This window comes from Camelus ferus, chromosome 10 (assembly GCF_009834535.1).
Source record: "Camelus ferus isolate YT-003-E chromosome 10, BCGSAC_Cfer_1.0, whole genome shotgun sequence".
NCBI classification, from domain to species: domain Eukaryota; kingdom Metazoa; phylum Chordata; class Mammalia; order Artiodactyla; family Camelidae; genus Camelus; species Camelus ferus.
The window spans coordinates 50,615,155-50,636,605 of NC_045705.1; the positions used below are offsets into that span (position 1 = coordinate 50,615,155).

General features: G+C 47.3%; 1 protein-coding gene across 1 annotated transcript in view; it reads right to left on the reverse strand.

Annotated features, from left to right (window-relative positions):
- LOC102507940 (F-actin-monooxygenase MICAL2) overlaps positions 1-21,451 on the reverse strand; it is a 213,580-nt gene that overhangs the window by 153,405 nt on the left and 38,724 nt on the right. The window contains 1 exon segment of the mRNA XM_032488994.1: positions 12,574-12,913. Within this exon segment, the coding sequence (XP_032344885.1) occupies positions 12,574-12,837 (264 nt within the window). The 5' untranslated portion in view covers positions 12,838-12,913.

Genomic DNA, 21,451 nt, shown 5'->3' on the forward strand with positions numbered 1-21,451 from the left:
GGTGAAAGGTAGAATGAATAATTGGAGCACACCCTAAGGTAAACTGTGGACTTTGGATGATTATGATGTGTCATCACATCAGAGGGTCATCCCCTGTTATAATGACCCACTCTGGTGCAGGATGTTGACAGGGGAGCTTACGCATGTGTGGGGACAGGGAGTATAAGGGAAATCTCTATATCTTCCCCTCAATTTTGTTGTGAACCAAAAAATGCTCTAAGAAAATAAAGAAAAAAAAGATGCAACCACAAAAAAACAAACAAAACTCATACCACACTAGCACGGCCACAAATCCTCAGCATGGGCAACAGTTGTCAACCCTTTCCTTAAATCTATAGAGCAGAATAGTAACAGTGAGCATTTGCTGGTTGGTTATAATGTTGCGGGCCCCTGCTAAGGTGACTCATTTCCTTACAACTCTTTGAACTGCCTAAATACTACCTTCATTTTACAGATTAAAGTCTTTTGGTTTCAAAGTTGAGTCTTAAAGCAAATTGGACACATCTATCTACCCCATGTCAAGTTTCTGGATTATTATGATTAGAGAGATTGCAAAACAAGCTGTTAAAAACTATCACTCAAAACCCTATTTTCAATCTGTGTAAACAAAATAAATTAGATTCTAAAGTTGACGTAAGGTTGCAAGTGCCATCCTTAACTCCAAATTTCAAACTATTACATCCATCAAAAGAGCTTCACGGTATGAGCACATTACCTGAGACCCTCTCTCTAATAAGCAATCACTCAAACGTGAAGCTCTAAAATCATAAATTCATAAATAGTAAAGCTGCTGTCTTCCTTAAATATTTCAGGCAAAGTTTCTTACAAAAATAAAGTAAGACTAATGCCTGAGTCATCTCTGTATCCTTAATATCCAATACTAAGTGTCAAAGTAACGATGTAGTTGGAGATACAAAGGATTTTACACCTTTCTGAGAGTCATTGTCTGTTTGTATTGAAGTTTTCAAACAAAAGTCAAACAACTGGCACTAACATCTGGGACCGCTGATTTTGAACATTCTTTCATTCTTCCATTTATCCCTGTGAAATTCCAGGCAAGTCCTTTATCCCAATTAAGCATCAGTTTCCTTGTCTGTAAAGTAGGGATGATCATGCCAGCCCTTATTAGCTCACAGAGTTATTATGAGAATCAAATGAGATACTGGATATAAAATTGCTTTCCAGGCAGAAAGGATTTGTAGTATTGTGATGGATGGCTAAATTCTAACGAACGATGTCATTCGATATAATCTGGAGGGCTGGAGTAAATCTATAAGGGAAAAAGACAAGAGAATCCTGTAGCACAAGGCGGCATCATAAATCCATGCCACCACACCTGTCACTGAGTTCAGCAGCAGAAAAAATGGTCAGTGATTTACTCTTTATGGAAAACCTTCTTGCCAAGAATATATGAAAAGACAGGGAGAGTTTGGACCTGTCAATACTCAGGTTTACAATTCCTTGCAAAGGAACATAACCTACATCCTCCCCTCCCTTGAGGACCAGGTGCTATGCCTAGGCACCTCTCTAAGGAGAGGAGTTTCAGAGAGGGGGTGACCTACCATGTCCAATGTCTGAAAGAGGCCAAGTAGACAAGGATGCAAAGGTGGTCTTGGCTAATTCTGAGGCCCCTGGTGATGCGGAAAAAAAGCATTTCTATTGGCACAGAAGAATGAAGCCAGGTTACAGCAGGTTGGGAATGAGAGGGAGGTGAAGCCATGGGAGGAATGAGAACAGAGATTACTTGCCCAGGAATCTGAGAAGAAGGAAAGAAGAAACAGAGCTGATGATACTGGTTTTCAGGAGAAGTAGGATGTCTGCTTAAAGGGAAGGGGCTGAAGGGTAGAGAAGGAGATAAAGGCTGGGGATAACTTAGACAGAAAACTGATGAGGCTTTCTTAACAGGCTGTCCCAGCAGCACAAAGATGCTCAGCACTGACTTATCACAACTTGGTACCGAGACCTTCCCTCCAGGCTCTGCCACTTTTTCCAACGAAACCAGGCAGCCTCAAGGACAAGATAAAGGAAGAGTTAGACTTAAGACAGGGCTGACTTGAAGTCAGGGCTTCAAGAAGCTGCTGAACACGACTGCAAAAACAGAACACCGCCTCCAGGATGGGCAAAAAATGGAGGTGTTGGCTGAGGATGGAAATCGGGTTTGGCAGAAGGTTTTGTGAGTGACGCAGTGAGAGAGAAGCAGCAGCTCAGAACTGTGGTTAGAGAGGACTACTTCAAAGGAGAGCTGAGGTGGAGCAGCTCCGGGTGGTGGCCAACTCCGAGGTGTGGCCCTGGGGATGGGGTCGCTGATTAAAGGTGGGAGGTTGGAGCTGCCGGAGCCACAGAGGCGAGGGCCTCCGAGGAGGGGGTGCTCTACAGGTTGGACTGAATGCTAGAACACTCGCCAAGGGCAGGGTGGTGACGAGACTGAGAGTGAAGAGGGAGTGTTGCCAGCATGGGGCATGTGAGAAGGGAGTTCTGGAACACAAGGTGGGCGAGCAGGAGACAGGCTGATCAGACAGGCACTGGGCCAGGCTGGGGGAGAACCTTCAATGCATAGGCCCTGGGGAGCCACGAACGTGAGCAAAGAGCCGCAATCAGATCTGTGCTTCGGACAGACAACTGCATGGGGGTCGGTAGCTGGGCTGGATGGGAGGAAAAGGCAAGAGAGTTCAGAGATGCGACTGCCATCACTTAGATAAGAGATTGCACTCCACCGAAGTGCGGGCAGTGGAAATGAAGAGAGGGAAAGGATATGAATAAAACTGCGAAGGAAGGTGCAGCAGGATCTGACAACTGGAGGCGGAAAGCAGATGCCAGTCCAAGAGGATGGCAGGGTTTTGAGCCTTCAGTATTTAGAGGAACAGAGGAAGAGAAGCAGGTTTCAGAAAGAAGACAGTGAATGTGATTTAAAGGTGCCCAAGGGGCCTCCTGAAGTTGTCCATAGGGCACTTAAGTGGGGTCAGGGGCTTAAGAGGGAGATAAGGGCCAGGGATACAAAAGTAGAGTCATCTTCATGGAGGGGTGGGGGTGATAGCTGAGTGTAGCTGAGATTTCCCTGGGAAAGCACACCCAGCAGAAGCAAAAGGAGTCAGAGATGAGTCCTTGGAGGACACCGAGTATGCACTACAGAAAAGGAGAAAGTACATGAAGATGACTTTAAAAAAAATGGGTCGAAAAAGTTGTGTCACAAATGCAACAAGATAGTTTTAAGAAGGAGAGGAGGTAATTAACAACTACCAGGCACTTGAAATGTATTTTACGTTCATTTGGCACCTGAGCCCTAAGACATAACTATTATTATTCCCATTTCACAGATGAAAAAACAGAGGCTCCAAGAGGCAAGGACACACCAATTATTAAGCAGTGGAGCTGGTACCCAAAGAGAGTTCTTGGAATAAAACCTAAACTTGTTAAAATGGACTACATGAAAGGCCCTTCAGTGATGTGCCTCCTGTCTCCCCCGACCCCCATCTCCTACCACACCCCCCACTGCTCACTTCCCTCCAGCCCTCTCTTGGCTGCCTTGCTGTCTCTTCCAGCTGGCAGAAAGCTTTCTTACCTCAGGGCCTTTGCACTTGCTGTCCTCTCTGAATAACCAGCTCTCTGCCAGCTGGCTGCTTCTCATCTGGAGATCTCAGCTTAAAGGTCACCTCCCAGGCACCCTGGTTAAAATCAACCCCTCTCCCCATTCCATCCTCTCTGCCACAATACCCTACTTATGTCCTTCTCGGGATGATGCAACAAAATTATCTTTGTGTTTCTGTTCTCCCCAGATGAGACAGAAACCTCCATGGGGCCTTCTCTGCCGCCTTCCTCCTCCTCTCTGGTGCCCAGAGGCCTGACACTTAGATAGCAGTCCCTCAGTGAGAGAGTAAAGGGTAACTTAATAAACCAACTCCTTCTCCGGTGGTGTTAGGTGCTGTGGCTAACTGGGAGGACTTTTTCCTTCCAGGAAGACTTTCAACCGAAACAGCCAGGTCTGCCCTAACCTGGGCAGCAAGGCTGGTCTCGGCCTGTCCCTAATCTGTTGGTCTGTGGTGAGAGAGCAAGCAGCTCTTCTAAGGCATGACGAGCACAGGATGCAATAAATTCTTGAGGCCTGAGACAGCTGTTGTTCACAGAAGGGAGAGACCCCAGTCTACCTTTCCCTCCTTCATCGCCAAGGGTAAACAAGTCCTCCTGTGAGGAAGTCAGGTCATGTGATTCTGCTCAGCCACCTCCAGGGCCTTACATCTCATTCAGAGTAAAAGACAAAGTCCCTCCTGTGGTGCTTTCTGGACCTAGATCTTACCACACGGGCCTGGCTCTTTCCAGCCACATTGGTCTCCCTGCTGTTTTGATGATATACCGAGCACATTCGCTTGTCAGCAGCTCTGCACCTGCGGCTGTTCCCTTTGTCCAGAATCCTCTTTCCTCACAGAGCCACAAGCTCATGCCTCACTCCTTCAGGTCTCTGCTTTCACAGGTGTTAATTACTAATAAACATCTTGCACTTCACCTTCTGAGAATCTGCTTTTGAAGAAAACCCACAATAAATACCTACTGTTCATTAGGCATTATTCTAAGTGCTGGAATATCAGCAAAACCTATATAGATAAAAACTCCTGCCTCATGGAGCTTATTTATATTTTAATGGGGTTTCTGGAAATACTTCTGTCTATGTGATAAAGCAATATATGTAGCTAGAGCAGCCCCTTCTACCTTCTTTCTGCCTCAAAACCAGACATGATGGCTGGAGCTGCAGCAACCACCTTGTGACTACAAAGTGACAAGTATGAGGAAAAGCCTAGAGCTGCATTATCCAATTCAACAGCCATTAGTCACATGTGGCTATTGAGCATTTCAAATGTGGCTAGTCTGAATTGAGTGGAGCTGTAAAAGACACAGAATTTCAGAGACTTAACACACACACACACAAAGAATGTAAAATATCTCAGTAATAATTTTTTATATTGACTACGTGCTGAAATGATAATATTGTGGATATATCATGTTACATGAAATACATTATTAAAATCAATTTCACCATTTCTTTTCACCACTTTTAAAAATGTGGCTGCTAGAAATGTTTAAGTCACATAGGTAGTTCACATTACATTTCTATTGGACAGCACTGGCTCAGAGAGTCACAGAGAATATAGCTACTGAATTTCTAGTCACCATCGTTCTCTTGACATCTGGTTAAAAAATAAGCCCTTATTTGTTTATGTCTCTGTTACCTGCAGCTAAGGGCAATCCTTTCTGACTCAGAGGGGAGAACAACCTGAATGCAGGGCCCGGTGAAGCGGGTAGGACCTGCCCTATGGCAGGAAGGCTGAACTCAGCCTGGTACCCCACCCAGCTGATAAGAGGTAGACAGATATATTCACACTAAGTGGAAAAATCCCCTGCCATGGACTATACTGATCTCCAAGACATTTTTTATTGTGAAAAAAAGCAAAGCAGAGCAAGAGCTTCTCCAATGAGCAGGAACGAGGGAAGCCAGGGGACACCTTCCAGTCTGGGAAGCAGAGCATGAAACTGCTTCATGATTTCCTCTTGCCCTGCCCAGTGGTACACATTAATTTGGATAATCCTGGCCAGAGATTCCCTAAGGCCTTATGCAACCCTGGGTGGGCCAGGAACTGCCAGAGGTTTTTCTTTTTTTCTGCCAAGAAAAAGGAGGCCCAGCAGCCCTTCAGCCTCACAGGCCTACTGGCCAATTTCCCTGTCCCTCTTGAAAGCTCCATGAACAGCCAGATGTTAGTCAAGGCGCAGACAAGCCTGTGACCATCATCTTGCATCACAGGGAGAGGATGCTCAGGGAGCAATACTCAGATGCAAATCTGGACAGACGCTTGAATAAGGAAATAAGGGATTGGCTGGTCCCAGCTTCTGTAAACCCACTATCGAGGCTTGGCAATACCAGGACTCACCAGTACAGCTTCAGAAAGAAGCCTCCTCAGCTACATAGTTCATTCATTTAGTTCCTGAGCACCTTCCCTGTGCCAAGTACTGTGCTGGGTGCTTCAGACCCAAGGATGAGCCAGATACGTGCGGTTCCTCTCCTTATGGAGCTCAAGGTGAGTGGAAGGGGACCAAAAAGCAGTCAATGAGGGGCACCGATCAGCAGGATAGTGATAGGACCAGAGCCTGGGATGGGATCCCCTGGGGGCACCAAATCCAAAGGGGGATGAAATAAAAGAAGGGGAAGTAGAAAAGAGATCATGGCAGGCTGCCTGGAGGAGGTGACACTAATTTAAACTGAATCATAAAGAGAACAAAGTAGCTAGGCCAGGAAGGGGTCCCAGTTCAGCACAAAGAATATAGATCTTCCATGGCCAGAGCTCTAAAAGCTCCCACCATTATGAAATTCTGAAGACAGCATACACTTGTATTTGTTCTTCTTTTAAAAAGCATTCACCTTTTACAGATAAAGCAATTGTATTAATGAGATCATGTATGTGAAACTATAAAGCACTAGGCATTTGTTGCGTGGTAACAGTAATTAAATTGTGATTATGATCGTTATGGGGGTGGTGACAATCTCTTCCATATTGCTACCGGACTGCTCTTCACTCAGTGGCCCCATTCAAAGCCACCCAGCCCAGACTCCAGGATTCAAAGGATGTCCATCCCAATGCCCACTCAGCCAAGCCAAGGAAATCCAAGTGGGCAACAGCCCACCATGGTAGCTCCCTTCTCAAGCAGGACTCTTCTTGTCACTCTCCTGCACTACTGGTGGGAGTGTCCCCTGCAAGGACCTCCATGGACAGGATCTTGACAATGCCTGTAACACTGTCAATGCAATGCACACACCCTTGGACCCCGAAGTTCTCACAATCTATCCTATAGACGTGCTTTCACGTGCATACAAAGTACATATGAGGAAGTGTACTGCGGCACTATTTTAAACAGCAACAGACTGGAAACAACCTAAGCAGTTAAATAAATTGTGATGGAGCCATAAAATGGGAAGCCATAAAAAGCCATGCAAATAATAAATGATTAGATCCTCACATACTGATACAAAACAATCTCCAAGATATATTTTTAAGTGGAAAAAAGTTCACAACAAATGTGTAAAAATATTTTCCATTTAATAAAAGGAAGAAGGATGCACATGTGCACACGCTCGTACACACGCACATGCTCACACACGTAGAGACTTTCAGGAAGGGCACCTGGGAAGTGGTACAGTGGTTGCCTCAGGGTGGAGACTTGGGGGCCTCCTCCCAGAAAAAAGATACTTGTTTTCACCGAATACTTTCTCACCCCGCTTGAATTAATTTTTAAATCGTGAGCATGCATTTCTTTTTTAATTAAGGAAAACGAATTAGTTTTTTCTTAAAAAGACAAAGAAGCCTTTATTTATACATGTATTTGTAAAATGAACCACAGTGAACCCGGATTAACCACTTCCTATGAAGACAGCCAAAAAAGAGTTTTTTCCAGCTCAGTTTAATATTGTCGGGAATTGAATTTCCTCAAGCTTACATATCACGTTCAACACACGCATTCACTCAAACCCCACATGCTCCATGTAGAGCTGCAGTGGCAAGTGTAGTAATTCATACTCTCTGATTGGTAATCTGGGCTTGAAAACGTGTCTAGTGTAGCAGTGCCCAAATCCACTGTCAGGTAAGTAGACAGATCCAGAGTTCATGGAAGATTTTCGTTCCACCAGTACAGAATTTCGCACCGCAGGGACCATCCTCTGCTCTGTTGGTTAAGTCTGCAACTGTTCGTATCAGGCAAGGCGATGCTAGACATTTCCCAGCCAGCACAACAGAGCCTGGCTTCAAGGGCCATGATGGGTGATTTCAGAGGTGGGGAATGTCAGATAGGCTTATCTAGGCCTGGAGATAGCGGCCTTCCCTCCCAGTTTCACCCCTCCCACCCTACGTCCCTACTCCAGCTGTGCTCTGCTTTGAAGCTCAGGAACCACGTAATGAGTTGGGCCACAAGCACTCCCCAGGCCTGGGCTACCCACCACTGGGGAGCCAAAGACAGGTGAAGGTCACAGTCAGGAGCAAAAAGTGTGGGGTGGCCATGCTGGATGTTCACAAAATCCAGACATTTCCTTCTCACAAGATAACCCGAGAGTTTTCATTATATCGGCTGGCTCCACTACTGCTGGTGACTGGAGTCCATGAGTCATTTCCTGCTAGTGTGTTTTTATGGCAATGATGTACAAATGCCTTCTGGTCTGAACTGGTTACCTGTGATGACTGAGCCATCCCTTGGAGGGTAGGGGGAGGAGGAACCCTGGATTGGGAATCAAGGCTCATCCTCAATGATCCTCCAGGTCCTTGGTTTGAGGGAGTGACCCTCCCGGAGGAGACCCTCCCTCCACAGCCTGGCCCCAGGAGGCCTGCCTGGTCTCCTCTGCCATGTGTCCATTCTGCTCTTTCAGGCTCTCAAGCTCTCCCCACACACAGCTTCATGCCCATTACATGAGCAACACGCTCTTCCCAGAATATGTTTCTCTGACTTACAGTCCCTCCAGCTCTTCCTTCAGTGATGCAAGGCAAACTTCTACTTGTCTGCCAAGCCCCAAATCATATCTCCTCTTCCGGGAAGCATTCCCAGATTACACCAAGTCATGCCTCGCTCTTCTATACTCCTGCAGGACAGTGCACACAGCTCTCTCATAGCACTGAGGATATTAATGATAGTAATGACTAAACATTTACTGATCACTTATCATGTACTGGGCAGCATTCTAAGCACTGTACAAAGATGACCTTATTTAATCCTCATAGTAATTCCATGAAGGAAGTACTCTTATTATCCTCATTTTACAGAGACTGCTACTGAGGATCAGAGATTTCAGTAACTTGCCCAAGGCCACACTGCTATTAAGTGACTGATTGGTGCCTAGACAGGTGCCTGACGCAAAGTAGCTGCTCGATAATCATTTACCTCATAAATGATTAAATAAGTGAATACAGAAATTACGACACTTCTGTCTCCTCCATAGAAAGCTCAAATGAGAACCACTTATTATTAGTCTTTCAAACTATCTCCCCTGCCAACCCTGGGTATTGGAAATACCTAATGAGTGAACGAACCAAAGACTGCATGAGCAAACCAGGAAAGAGACTCCAAATCCCAGCAATGCCACCCACTAGCTTCTACCGAATAGTTTCAGCTTCCTGGGCCCCTGTTTGTCACCTGTCAAATGTCAAATACACAACATTCTGTCAAGTTCCTTCTAGCCTTACAGGTACGAAAAAAATAAACGGCCGGCTCCATGACCTAGTGATGATGGTAATTCCCACGCCAGATTATGTACTGCATTTTCCCCGGAGCTGTTCTCCCCGGAAACATTACACAACTGGATGTGGCATGTGATCCAGCACTACCCTAATTCAGGGCCAACATCAGTCCCGAAAAAGTATCTTTGTCTCGCTCGGGGTTCACTCCTTCCTTGTTCAAAGAGGTCACACCCAGGGAAAGAATTATTAAGTGCCTGGCAAAACTCTCATAAATAATAATCAATAATTAACAATGATCCCAAGTTAGGTTATGCAACTGGCACCTACGCCACTGGTCTAGGGACCCTGCAGTCCCCCGCCCTGTCCCCTGCTACCTGTACCAGAGGCCTTCTTCTCCAAACAGATTCTGGTCACAATCTCTGCCTACCATCACCATTCACACACACACACACACACACACACACACACACACTCACTCACTGTTGGCGTGGAGGGAACAGTACAGTGCTTAGCCCCCATGGGAGCTGATAAAGGCTTGTGAAATGCTGAGGCCCAGACCCACTCTCAATGGTGCCGAGATGCGTCCACATCTGCACAAAGGTGGTAGTTCTGGCTGAACATCGTTCATTCCCCCTGTACCTGGGGCTAACCAGGAGCCTGGCTAGGTGCCTGGAACCTGACACGCCTGTGTTTTACACGGCTTAGCATTAATGATCAACCGCGTGCACACTAATGCCTGGCATTTCTTGTTCGGCTAATGCTCAGCCTAAACTACACCACCAAAGGATACCTAAGTGAGGTGTGTGAGCAAGACAGCGTCTGTTCATGTCGAAAGAGAGGGAGGACCATGTTCTCTGTTTTGCTTGACTCACAACAAGCAGTACAAGCACCAGGCTTTTAGAGCGAGTATTAACCATCTATGTGAGTCCAAAATGGAGAGGACTGTATCATAACCAGTATGCAAACAAGCAATCACCTGTTGTGTAGAGGACACTTGCTGTTTGTCCATCTCCCACCTCCACGTCCCTGGGGACCTGTTCCTCTCTCATGTCAATCAGGTGATGCTTAAAAGGGCTGCCAAAGACAGCAGCCAGCGCCCCTGGCTTTGCCACAATATCTGGCCCAGAGGTGAGCCGGTAGAGATCCTTCCCTGAGATTCTTCCCCAAATTGAGCAGGAAGAGAAAGATTCTAGTCTTTTGGGTCACAGAGCTATAAAGATATCAGCTAGAGGCTAACAACATGGAGAAACGGTTTGCAGGAGGGAAGAACGGAGCCAAGGCAGAGCAAACCATCCAAGAGATAGATGGAAGGAGAAAGAATAGGAAAGACTTTGAGTGTCTAGAGCTTCCTGTTTATACAATTTAATCATTCCCCTGTTTTATCTAGGTTAGTTTGAGTTGAGTTTCTGAAATGCACAGCTAAAGTAGCCTAACGCAGTCACAACCGTACAAAAAGGGTATTTTCAAATGTGTTTTTTCTTCAGGGTCTCAGTAGTTTTTATGAGATGAGCTACCACCTATTTGAAATGTCTTTGTTCCTCCTCCTAAAAAAGGTGTAAAAATTCCTGGGCAAGAACCACTCTTTCTCAGCATCACTAACTAAAGACATTAGTTCTTTCCCTTTGTATCTTAGGCATCAATGATGACCTACCAACCACAGGATGTAAGGACTTTTCCACTTCAAGTCATCAAAGCTTGTAAACTAGGGGCTGGCCAGACAGGCTAGGCAACGAGCTAGGGATTTGTGAAAGGACATCTTTATGGTGGTCAACCCTCCAATGCCCTCCCTCTGCTGGCTGACGCCCTCCAAAGGTCTGTCTTCAGATCACCAAGAAAGTCAGTCTCTCAACTGCTAGACACTGTTGGGTATATGGGGCAATGCATTTCCTGATGAAATAAGAGCTCTGAAAATCTTCCTTGAGAAAACATTTTGCAACCCAGCCACCTGACTTCTATGAAACCTTTTTAAAAGAAAGCCACCATAGACAATTACTGAGAAGGGTGAAGCTTTGAAAGTTAAAAGCTTCCCCCTCCTGGAATTCTGAAGAGCTGTCCAGTGAACCATGAACCATGAAGTTAGAATAACTCGGAAATGAGGTGATGGACAGGGGTGGCACCTAGGATACCGGCCCTGCCCCTCTCTCCCCTGTTTTTTCTTTAATGCTTTCATCTCTTCTGCATAAGGCTGAAGCTTGGCTGATTACGGGCAGACCCTTCCTGGATGGCTAGTATGCTCTGGGCTAAAGCGATTGGGCTGTTTCAGGCTGACAGAATGCTCTCCCATGCCCTGGAGAGCATGTGCACCCCAGGCTCAGAGGAGCTTGGCAGCTGTCTCCCCCAAGGCAAGGGAAGCAGCCTTATCCCACGGTGGCCTCGAAGGCTCCACATCTCCAAAACAAAAACACAACAGTCCTGATTGCTATGGAGAGTTCAATCCTCTTGTCTAGGATTGGCCCCAACTAGAATTCCACGGGCTCTGGCTGAGCTGGCTCCTGTGAGGTCTAAATGCAGCATGCTAGCTTCTAACCTAAACACACAGCCTGGACCCGTGCCCAGGGCTCACAGGGAAGTCTGGACTTCCGGCCACCCATTCGGCAAGGGGTAACTGCAGAGATGTCAGAGATGTGATGCTCTGGGCAGCCCCACACTCACCAATGTTGCCTATGGCCACACAGAGGGGGAAGTGATTGGCTTGTGGAGGGTGAACCCCAAGTGTGCAGAGGAAGGGATGGGGAGGCGGAGAATGCTGAGGTGTGGAGAGGAAGAGAAAGAGGGAGGAAAAGGCAGTAAAAACCAAAGACCATTGTAGCCAATTAAAGTCAAGGGATCTTTCTAAAATGTTTGCTCCTAGGGAAACACAACTCTAATTGGGTCTCTCCAAGGAATTTAGGGCATAAGCCCTAGAATGAGAGACATCAAGGTTGCCTTCTTGTGTGTAACGTTGGCCAAGATAACTGACTTCTCAGGTTCCGTATCTCTTAAATGACCCAAAGGACTACTGTGCTGTTCAAGGAGACCATGTACAGAACGTGCCTACCCCATAAATGTTGCTCAAAAAATAGTAGCTACCAGAAGAAGCAGTGGTAGGAGTAATAGGAGAAACAGGATAACATCAAGCATGCCTTCATTCTCTCTGCCTTGGAGAGGACACAAGAAGAGTTGTTGAGGCCACCAGGATAAGGTGGAAGCCCCCAGCCAGGATAAGCTGGGCACATAGACACAAAGGAGACCTTCAGCTGAATCCAACAATAAAACACACACACACCTACCAAGAATCTCAGAACAGCAAAATGGCAACAGCTTTCTAACCTCCCAACAAGCCAACCCCCCTGCCCCACTTGGGTACGAAGCGTCCAGCAGGAGTTTCCCTTACCTTGGTGTTCATGCAAGACTTCCCTCGCTTATACTCCTTGTGGGACCCGCGCTTGTCCAGTTTGTACCACAGGGCCTTGGCCTTCCAGGTGGTCACCTTGGACTTGAGCTTGGAATAAAAGTTTCTGTGGTCCAGGGGATCTAGGTCCAGGTGCCGTGTGAGGATGTTGAAGGCCTGGAGGGTGCCTTTGCATGTGGAAGCCTGGACAAAGTTCTCGAAAACCTGCCCGGCCTGGGTCTGCTTCTCATCCTCATTTTCCCCCATGTCTCAGGAGCCTCGTAGAGCAGTGGTGTGGAGAGGATGGAGGAGAACACCATGAAGTACCGGAGAAGCGTCACACCTGCAAAGGTAGGCGGAGGCAGAGGTGAGCTCCAGGGAGGCAGAGAGGGTACAGAGAGGTAAAAAGGCAACTCCTTTAAGATATTAACATAGGAAACATAACACTGACTACTAAACATACTTAATATATAGAAAATGTACAGTCAGTCATACCTTCTAACCTGGCTGCCTTGCTGGCAATCTCTCTCTCCGCAACACTCCACTCACTTGGCTGGCTGAAAAGAACTACAGATTGTCAAAGATATACCCTGGTCAATCTTGCTATGAGCCAGATGGTTCTGGAAGCAGTAACCAGCAAAAGGAAAACAAACAAAACACAGAAAGGCACACTCAACTCGGTACCACTGAAAACCTATAATTTTGTGTGCCACAAATTGGTTGACTAATATTAATATAACCTAACCACATAACAGGGGTGCACAGCCCCCAGAATCAAAGCACACGCCTCCCTAGATTTCATGACCATCATCCCACCCATCCTAAGATGTCACACTTTTAAGTCTTCCTTTGTCAGTTACCAGAAGGCGAGTCTTTCCCTTATACAGACCACAAACGGCAAGTTCTCAAAATGTCTCTCTATTCCTCGTATCTGCCAGAAGCACAGCACCCACCTCAGTCAGACATAAAGAAGGACAGGCAGACACATGGGTCTCCTCCTGATGCACAGAACGTCTCTGTGCTTTGTAAGGCCAAGCTGGGAGCTATTCGGAGTCAGACGCGCTACCATTGCGCCATGAGGTCCTGCAAGCTGAGAGCTATTTGGAAACAAGTGCTTAGGTCAAAGGAAGGAAAAATGCGATGGAGGTTCATTCACATCACAAAAATAGCTCCCCTGGGTTCTGGCCATCGTCCTTTCTCTCTGCACCACTCTAACCTCAGGCATTTTCTTAGGAAAGTCATTTAAGTTTCAAAGGAACAAAAATAAATTAGAGTTGATTTTCCAAAGCACTAGTTATTTTTCCAGACTCCAAAGCAAGTGCAAGAAGACAAGCATGGAGGAGCTGGGGCTGGCCCAGCTGCCAGAGGGCTTGGGGGGGGGGGGTCTGTAAACAAGAGGATATGGCATACCAAGTTCTCCCAGACGGCAGCCTGGCAGGAGGAGGTCAGCACACAGAGACCAGGCCCTCGGGCTAGGCAGCTTCTGACTCTCCAGACAGAAATGTTATTACGGGCGCATTTGGGGATTGCAAGGCTGGCCTTATAAGACTAAAAACAGAAAATTGTGTTTATCTTCTTCCTTAATCCTTTACTCATTCATTCAGCAACAACTGCTGGTGCCTTAGCAAGGGCCACGCATTACCCCAGATGCTGGGGATACAGAGATGGGGCCTAGCGAGGAAGTCAGGCCCATAAAGAGCTGATTACAAGACAACAGGCAAGCACATATAAAAATGAACACAGCACATAGAAGCCTAGAGAAGGAGGTGTTTAACAGAGCCTGGACGAGTCCAGAGGAGCCACAAGAGGGAAATGCCAAAATGCTACAATTTTAGGAACAAAGTAGATTTTACTAGAAGATGGGGGAAGAGACCATATGAAGGTATAAGTCTGGAAAGAGCCAGTAGAGCTGCAAAAGGACAGCAAGGTCAAGGTGTCAGGAGTTTAGGACTCGTGACAAGGTGTGGTGGGGCATCCAGGGCAGACTGCAGAGGGGGTCTGGCTTCTCTAGTGGGCCGTGGGGAGCAGGAGACAGAGCAGCAGGGTGAGACAAAGCTTTGGGAAGACAAGTGGGCAGAGATAGACTGGGGAAGGAGGCAGCAATGAGGAAAGAAGCTGGGAGGGCAGGGAAAGAGAAAAGCACACACGTGTATGTTATACAGCCGCTGCCTGGGCACCACCTGTGAGGGGCGGCATGCTCGGGGCAGACAAGCTGTCCAGACACCAGACGCCCAGAAACCGAGGGATGAGGTGGCACGGCCTACAGTATAGGACCCTCCCTCCCATCCGTCTTTCCCCAAGAGCTTCCAGTGGGCCTGGCTCAGTTGAAGGAGAAATAGCACGTTCCCTGGTCCAGGCCCAGCCAAGCTCCACACTGCGGCCAGGCCTCCATCCTCCATGAGAACTTACCTGGCTGCACTGGTCCCTCAACTCAACAGGTTCAGAGCTGGCTCTGTGCCTTGCCTGGCACTGATAAGACACGGATTCGCTCACACATGCTCTCTTGGCGCCTTTAACGTCTGCAGTGCTCACTTTGGCATCGCTCACGTAAACACTGCCTCCTACTGTGTCTCCATGTTCCCCATGTGTGGGGCTCACCACCCAGGGAGCATAAACATAGAACAAGAGGAGTTTGCTTTTCAGGGTGTATTAACATCCTCAACCTTTATCTAGCTTTGGAACCATTTCTGTGCCTGGGATTGAGCAAGGGATGCAGGGGCTGATGGATGACTACAAAGCTACTTGAGTCCCACTGGCACCCTGCAGGCCTTTCCAGGGATGGGCAGGTAGTGCAGAGAAAGCCACAGGCGCTGACGGCTCTTGAAGCCTGCGTCCAGAGCTCAGCTTGACGCCTCCCTGCCCGTGTGGCCTCACACAGGCCACGGAAGCCCTAGTCTCAAGTTTCTCCTTTTGTAAGGGACGGACAATAGTCCGCACCTTGCAGAGTTGCTGTGGAAGGAAAGACACACAAGTGATGGCAGAGCCTGGCCCTACGAAGCACTGAGCAGACGTGGAAATGCATGCTGAAGCCATCACCTGGGGCGGATCTGAATCTGGGGAATGCACCAGTTTGAAAAAGAGTTTCATAAATCAATTCTTTAAGTCACCAACTCCTCCCTGTATAAAATGGTGAACTGTTCAGGGGTATCAAGCCAGACCTGACTCTCAGAGAATAATTTACAAACCAGAAGAACCTGTCTCCTCTCAACCCCAGCTGCCTCCCATCCTCCTCCAAATGAAAAATGAACAACTTAATTTTAGGACTCCAGGGAAAAGAGCCAAAGTGGTGCTGAGGGCACTGGGTGGGCGTGGGAGATCCAGGAGCTAGCTCTTATCTGGAGTGAGAGGAGGGGAGGTGGAGGGAGATGGCCGGACAGGAGAAGATAAGCTCTGACTGGGCCCGTGCCCCAGCAGCCCGTACCAGGCTCAGCCCTGCCTCCCTGCACCTAAGGGGTCTAGTTTCAACCTTTAAAACTGCTTTCCAATTTAAGCCGAAGACCTTAGAGATGACTCTAACACCCACGCTGAGTTAGGTTTCCTCACAGAAGAGCATTCGAATATTTAGAGCCTGGCCAACTCGGGTGTGAATCTGGTCTCAAGGCCTTGCTGGCTGTGTGATGCTAGGCACGTTATCTAGTCTATCTCAGTCTGTTTTCTCATCTGTTAATTGGGGATACAAGTACTCACTTCCTAGGTTGGAAAGGAATATATTCAGTCACGTGTGTGATGTATTTAGCACATGGAGACTACGTGATAATCAGCACTCACTACTATTCATCAAATGGCTCAAGCATCATTAGACCAAAAGGAAGAGAAAAAGGAACACAATTGATGACCACTGGAACTAGCTTCCCAGGTCAAGGAATTATGTATGCTTTAAAATTAGAGGCCGTGGGCTTTCAATTTGGAAGATCTATGTTCAAAACCACTTCCTAGCTGTGTAGCCGTGGACAACTTGCTCAACTTCTGAGTTTAAGCTCCCCATATATAACGTGAGGAACCTCATTCGAGGAAGTCTGGGTAATAAACTGAAAACATCTGTGGTACAAGGTAGTTTTGTGAATGAACTAGAAAGGCTGACTGAGAAGGACGCCATGAGTCTGAGTCTGGGCTTCCAGGAACTGGAATGTAATATTTTGCTAGATACCCCTCTCTTTCCCCAAAAGAAGGTCAAAGGTTAGTTAAACCAGAGGATCCTGGGTAACAGCTCTTGTTAGTCTTCCTTGTCAACCATCACCCGGCTGTTCCCTTTTTAGAGTTTGATATGAAATATAAATAAAACCAACTACCCAGAAATATGAAAGGTTTCTGCATTTTCTGGGAAGAAACAAGATGTGATGCTTTCATTTCCAAGAATAGCCTTGAAGCAATGTGGTTTTTGCCAACTGGAGTCCCTTATTTGTGGTTCTGCCTATGGGACTTTATGAGTCACAAAGCAATTCCCTTTCCCTGCCTCTGGCTGCTACAAATTAACTCAGGGCCTCAGATTGTCAGCTTTGGTAATGGACTCGGCCTATGACATCTGGGAGACAAGTTCAAGGTTCATGCAGAGTCCTGAGTAGCTCTCAAAATGACAGGTGAGCCTCCTGACCCAAGAGTTTCTGATGCCCTCACATTTGGGACTCCCACACCTTTGCCTTCCCTGGGCCTTGTCACCTGCTAAATGGCATCAAACAGTGTGACAGGGCAGTGGATAAAAGACGGAGTTCTATAAAAACTTAAGGAGGGCTGGGAAGGACCCTGGGCAGAACCTTCCCTCCAAGCTGCCTGAGGAAAGCACAGCCCTCAACCCCACCCTCAAGGCTCACAGACAGGACGTGTTTCAAGATAAACACAATCAACAAATCAAACCCTCTCACCATTTCCACTGCCAAGCCCCCCATTCAAACTTACCATCTCTCAGGCTTACCTCCCCAAGGGACCATGGGGCAGGACTCAGTTTCCTTGGCAGTGAGATGGGGGTCTTCACCCCTATGCACTCACAGGGTGTTGGAAAGGCTAAACCCCATAGCTCTGCACCTTGCACACAGAAGAATCTCAGTCGTGGCTATTTGGATCCAACACCTGAGTTGTGGCAGGAGCCAGCCAGGTCCAAGGCAGTGGGAAATGCAGAGCCCAGCACGGGCAGAACACCTAGTTCTCAGGTGATGTGTGCAGACATCATCTTCTTACCTGGCCCAGGAAGGCCTGGCTTTCCATCAGGTTGGCACGTGGTACCCAACTGAACCTAAAGGAGCAACTCCCAGGGTTGGGACGGGGCTGGAAGGGCCCCCTTGTCCTCCCTGTAATCTCCTTCCAGCCTGGGGTCCCCAGCCTCCCCTCGGTCACCTTCCAGAGTGGAGCACGCACCACCTCCTAGGGCAGCCTGTCACATCCCTGCCTCCACTGACTGGAACAGAGCCTCCATGAGATGACTCCTGTTAGTCATTCTCCAGGGAGATCAATGCTATCTCTCCAAAGGGTTCTCCCAGCTCCAGATTTTAGGCCTTGAGATCACCCACAGGAAGTCAAAGTCCCTTCCATGCAGGCTGAACCCATACACGCAGCCTTCTTCCACACACCATCCGGAGCCCTCCCTGGAAAGGCTAACAAAAACATTCAAGAGGCGTGCTGTAAAAGCCCAACCAAGTTCCCAGCCCACAGCAGGGCCTGGACACTGCCCTTTGCCTCTGATGCCCCAAGGCATGAAGCTCAGGAAAGAGGCTCGAAGTCCACTGCAGTCCCTGGCCTTCCATGTGGCTCCTCCTTGGAGAGTCCAAGGTCCTGTGGTCTTGCCCTTCCATCCCCAGCTCTCTTCTCACTCTATTTCAATAGCAAGTTGACTCCACTGCCCTGGCTTGAAATGACCTCACACATTCCCACATCCTTACCTCCATCCATTTTCTTGTGGAATCACTCACAGTAACAGATCCCAGGACGACCTGAGGTTGCCCTCCCCCCACCCTCACCCCATGAGTCAGAGACCTGTATGCTGACCAGTCACAGTGCCAGGAAGGAGGCCAACGTCATCAGATGCCCACTGCAGGCTCGGCTCGTTCACCTACATTACCCTGAGAAGTCCTCACAACAAGTCTATGGGGTACAGTGATTCCTTCTCTTTCTGTTCCTACTCTGTAATAAGCAAGGACTTTGGGGTGGGAGGAGCAATTCCAGAACTTGCTCATCTCACTTTTCTGTAATGCAAGTATAAATTTGCCACATGTGGTTGCTATGTGTATGTGTTTATGTTCATGTAGGCATGTATATGTGTGTATGTATATAAATGTATGTATATATGCCTGGGTGTATATGTGCTGCATATATGCGTGTGTGTGTGTATATATACACATGCATGAGTGTTTGCATGTACAGACACAAACACATACAAATTTAAAATTTTTTCCATAATGATTTCTGGCCAGTGGCCCTCATCTCTGTACTGCTAAGCCCACCTCTAAGAACCTTCTAGGAGAAGTAAAGCCTTTGAGTGTGTCAGAACTCTGGCCTGGGCACGAGGAAACTGAGCCTCATCAGAAAAGCACTAACCGCACTGTTCAGCTGCTCACAGGGTAGCAGCCCCTGTCCCAGACCCTTTACATCCATGGTCTCACTTAACCATCCTTGTCTGACAGACGAGGAGGCAGATTCACAGGAGGCTGGTAACCCCTTCCCTATGCCAAGGTTATTGAGCAGCCATGCTGTGAAATGAGCCCAGTTTCATCTCACTTCAAAACCCACACTCTTAGCCACAGACTAATATGAGCCATGTAGGTGGAAATAATATCCCCTGCCTTTTCTGAAGCCACTGTGTAAACTAAGTGGGTTATACTCTGTTGTCTCTGAAGTTCTTTCAGGCTCCGAGAGCATACAGATGTCAACTACAGGGTGTGGCTTCAAAAGTCATGGTACAACCAAACAATAAAGTATTAGGCAGTCCTTTTAAAATAATATTTATCAGGACATTTAATCCTTGGAAAAGGCTTCTGCCCTAAATCAGAGTGAAAAGAGCAGGCTACAAATTCAGGTACTCAGTATGACCCCTATTCCTTAGACTAATACCTAGAAGAGAAAGGAAACAAGCCAAACGTGAACAGTGGTCGTGTGTTTGTGTGTGTGTCCTATTTCAGATGATTTATTTGTAGCTTAATACTTTTCTATATTTCCCAGATTTTCTACTGGAAGCGCACATGATTTTATAACTCCCTCCTATGTACGCACTCCATGCGTGGAGTCTTCCCGCCCTGACGAGACTAGCTTGGTCTCGTGTTTCCTCTCTTCCTCAGCCTGCACCGCTCCAGCCACACCAGCAGTGCCTTTTTTCTCCAGAAAAGAAAGGGCCATTCTGTAAGAAGCCTTGATGCTGCTAATTTAATGGCTTACATTCCAACAGGTGAGGGACAAGATGCCCCCCAAAGGCTGCATTCCTCCCATACCTCTGCTCTCTGGACCAGGGACCTTCAAGTCCAGTGAGGCAGTTCCCTTTCCAGAGAGCTGTGCCGGGGAATGGGGAAGACCAGAAGAGCTTCTGATCCAAACTCAGCTGTGCCCCAGTCCCCTTGCCAGTCAACCCCACAAGAAAGAATTCTGCGTACCTGGTTAAAGGGCAGGAGTTCCCAAAATAATATACATCTCAGCACACACACCAAGCACATGTTACCAACAAAAACTCAGCAGCCTATTCTTTACACACCCCGGACCACTTTCATCACACAGTGGGTGCCAGGCAGGACCGCGAATTCTAAACTTCAGTTTCTAGGAGGCCCGCCTATCTCACAACCAACTGGTGGGAGGTACTTAGAATAAGCAAATTCATAGAGACAAATAGTAGAAGGCTGGTTACCTGGAGCTGAGGGAGGACATGTTTAATGGGGACAGAGTTTCATTTTGGGGTGATGAAAAAGTTCTGGAGATGGATGGTGGTGATGGTTGCACAACAACGTGAAATGTACTGAATGCCACTGAATTCTAACATTTAAAAATGGTTAAATTGGTAAATTTTGTCATGTATATTTTTTCACAATAAAAAATAAATAAATACATTCAAAACACAACTATCCCCATCCTATATAGTGGGAGCTATCCAAGGCCAGGCTATAGAGTTTGTGGCCTAATTAACAATGAAGCTAATTTTCTAAAATGCTGTCGAATTAAAATGTAATAAGCAAAATAAATAGTGAAAGAATCTTGCTGTTTTTTTTATTTGGCTCAATGGCCTAATTTCTTATTTTTTTTCTGTAAGTCATCTAGGCTTCTCTCAGTCTTCCTTCCAAATCTCATTTGACTCCAGGAAGCCTTAGAAGCTCCACCCTGACAAATTCCAAATTTACATTTCTTGTTCTGCTTTCTCCAGGCAACCCCACCAAGGCTGTTCCTCCCCTACCTGGCACCTGTAAAAACTGCTTCAACATGGCAGGGAAGGTTAGGTATAGGCTCCCTGGTCTTAGCTCCCAGGGCCTACCATCCACTGCCTGGGGAGAACACTCCTGTATTCTGACGGTGCCTGTACAGTGCAGCCAGCAGACTGCAGTTCCTTGAAAGCAGGGAGCATTCTTCCCTGCAGTGCACAGATTTCCTAAAAGCTCCCTGAGGGCAGGTCCCGATCAGCCCAGGGCTGTTGGACATGGCATCAGGCTCAAATGAGGGGAAACACTGGCCGTGTAATTAGATGAGACTTCTGCCCCTCAAAGTCGGAGCTTGGCATATTTTTCATTGACTAACATCAATTTCAGAGACACTGGGTATGAATCCTTTTGATGCTGGGAGACCCCTGTTGCAAGGCAAAGAAGCTTCCCCACTTGCAGAAACAGTAAGCCTCACACATATACCATAGTTACTGTTCTTAGGAAAAGCACGTGCATGTGAACAAATCCTCCCTCCACTAACTCCCAGTCTTCCTTCCAGG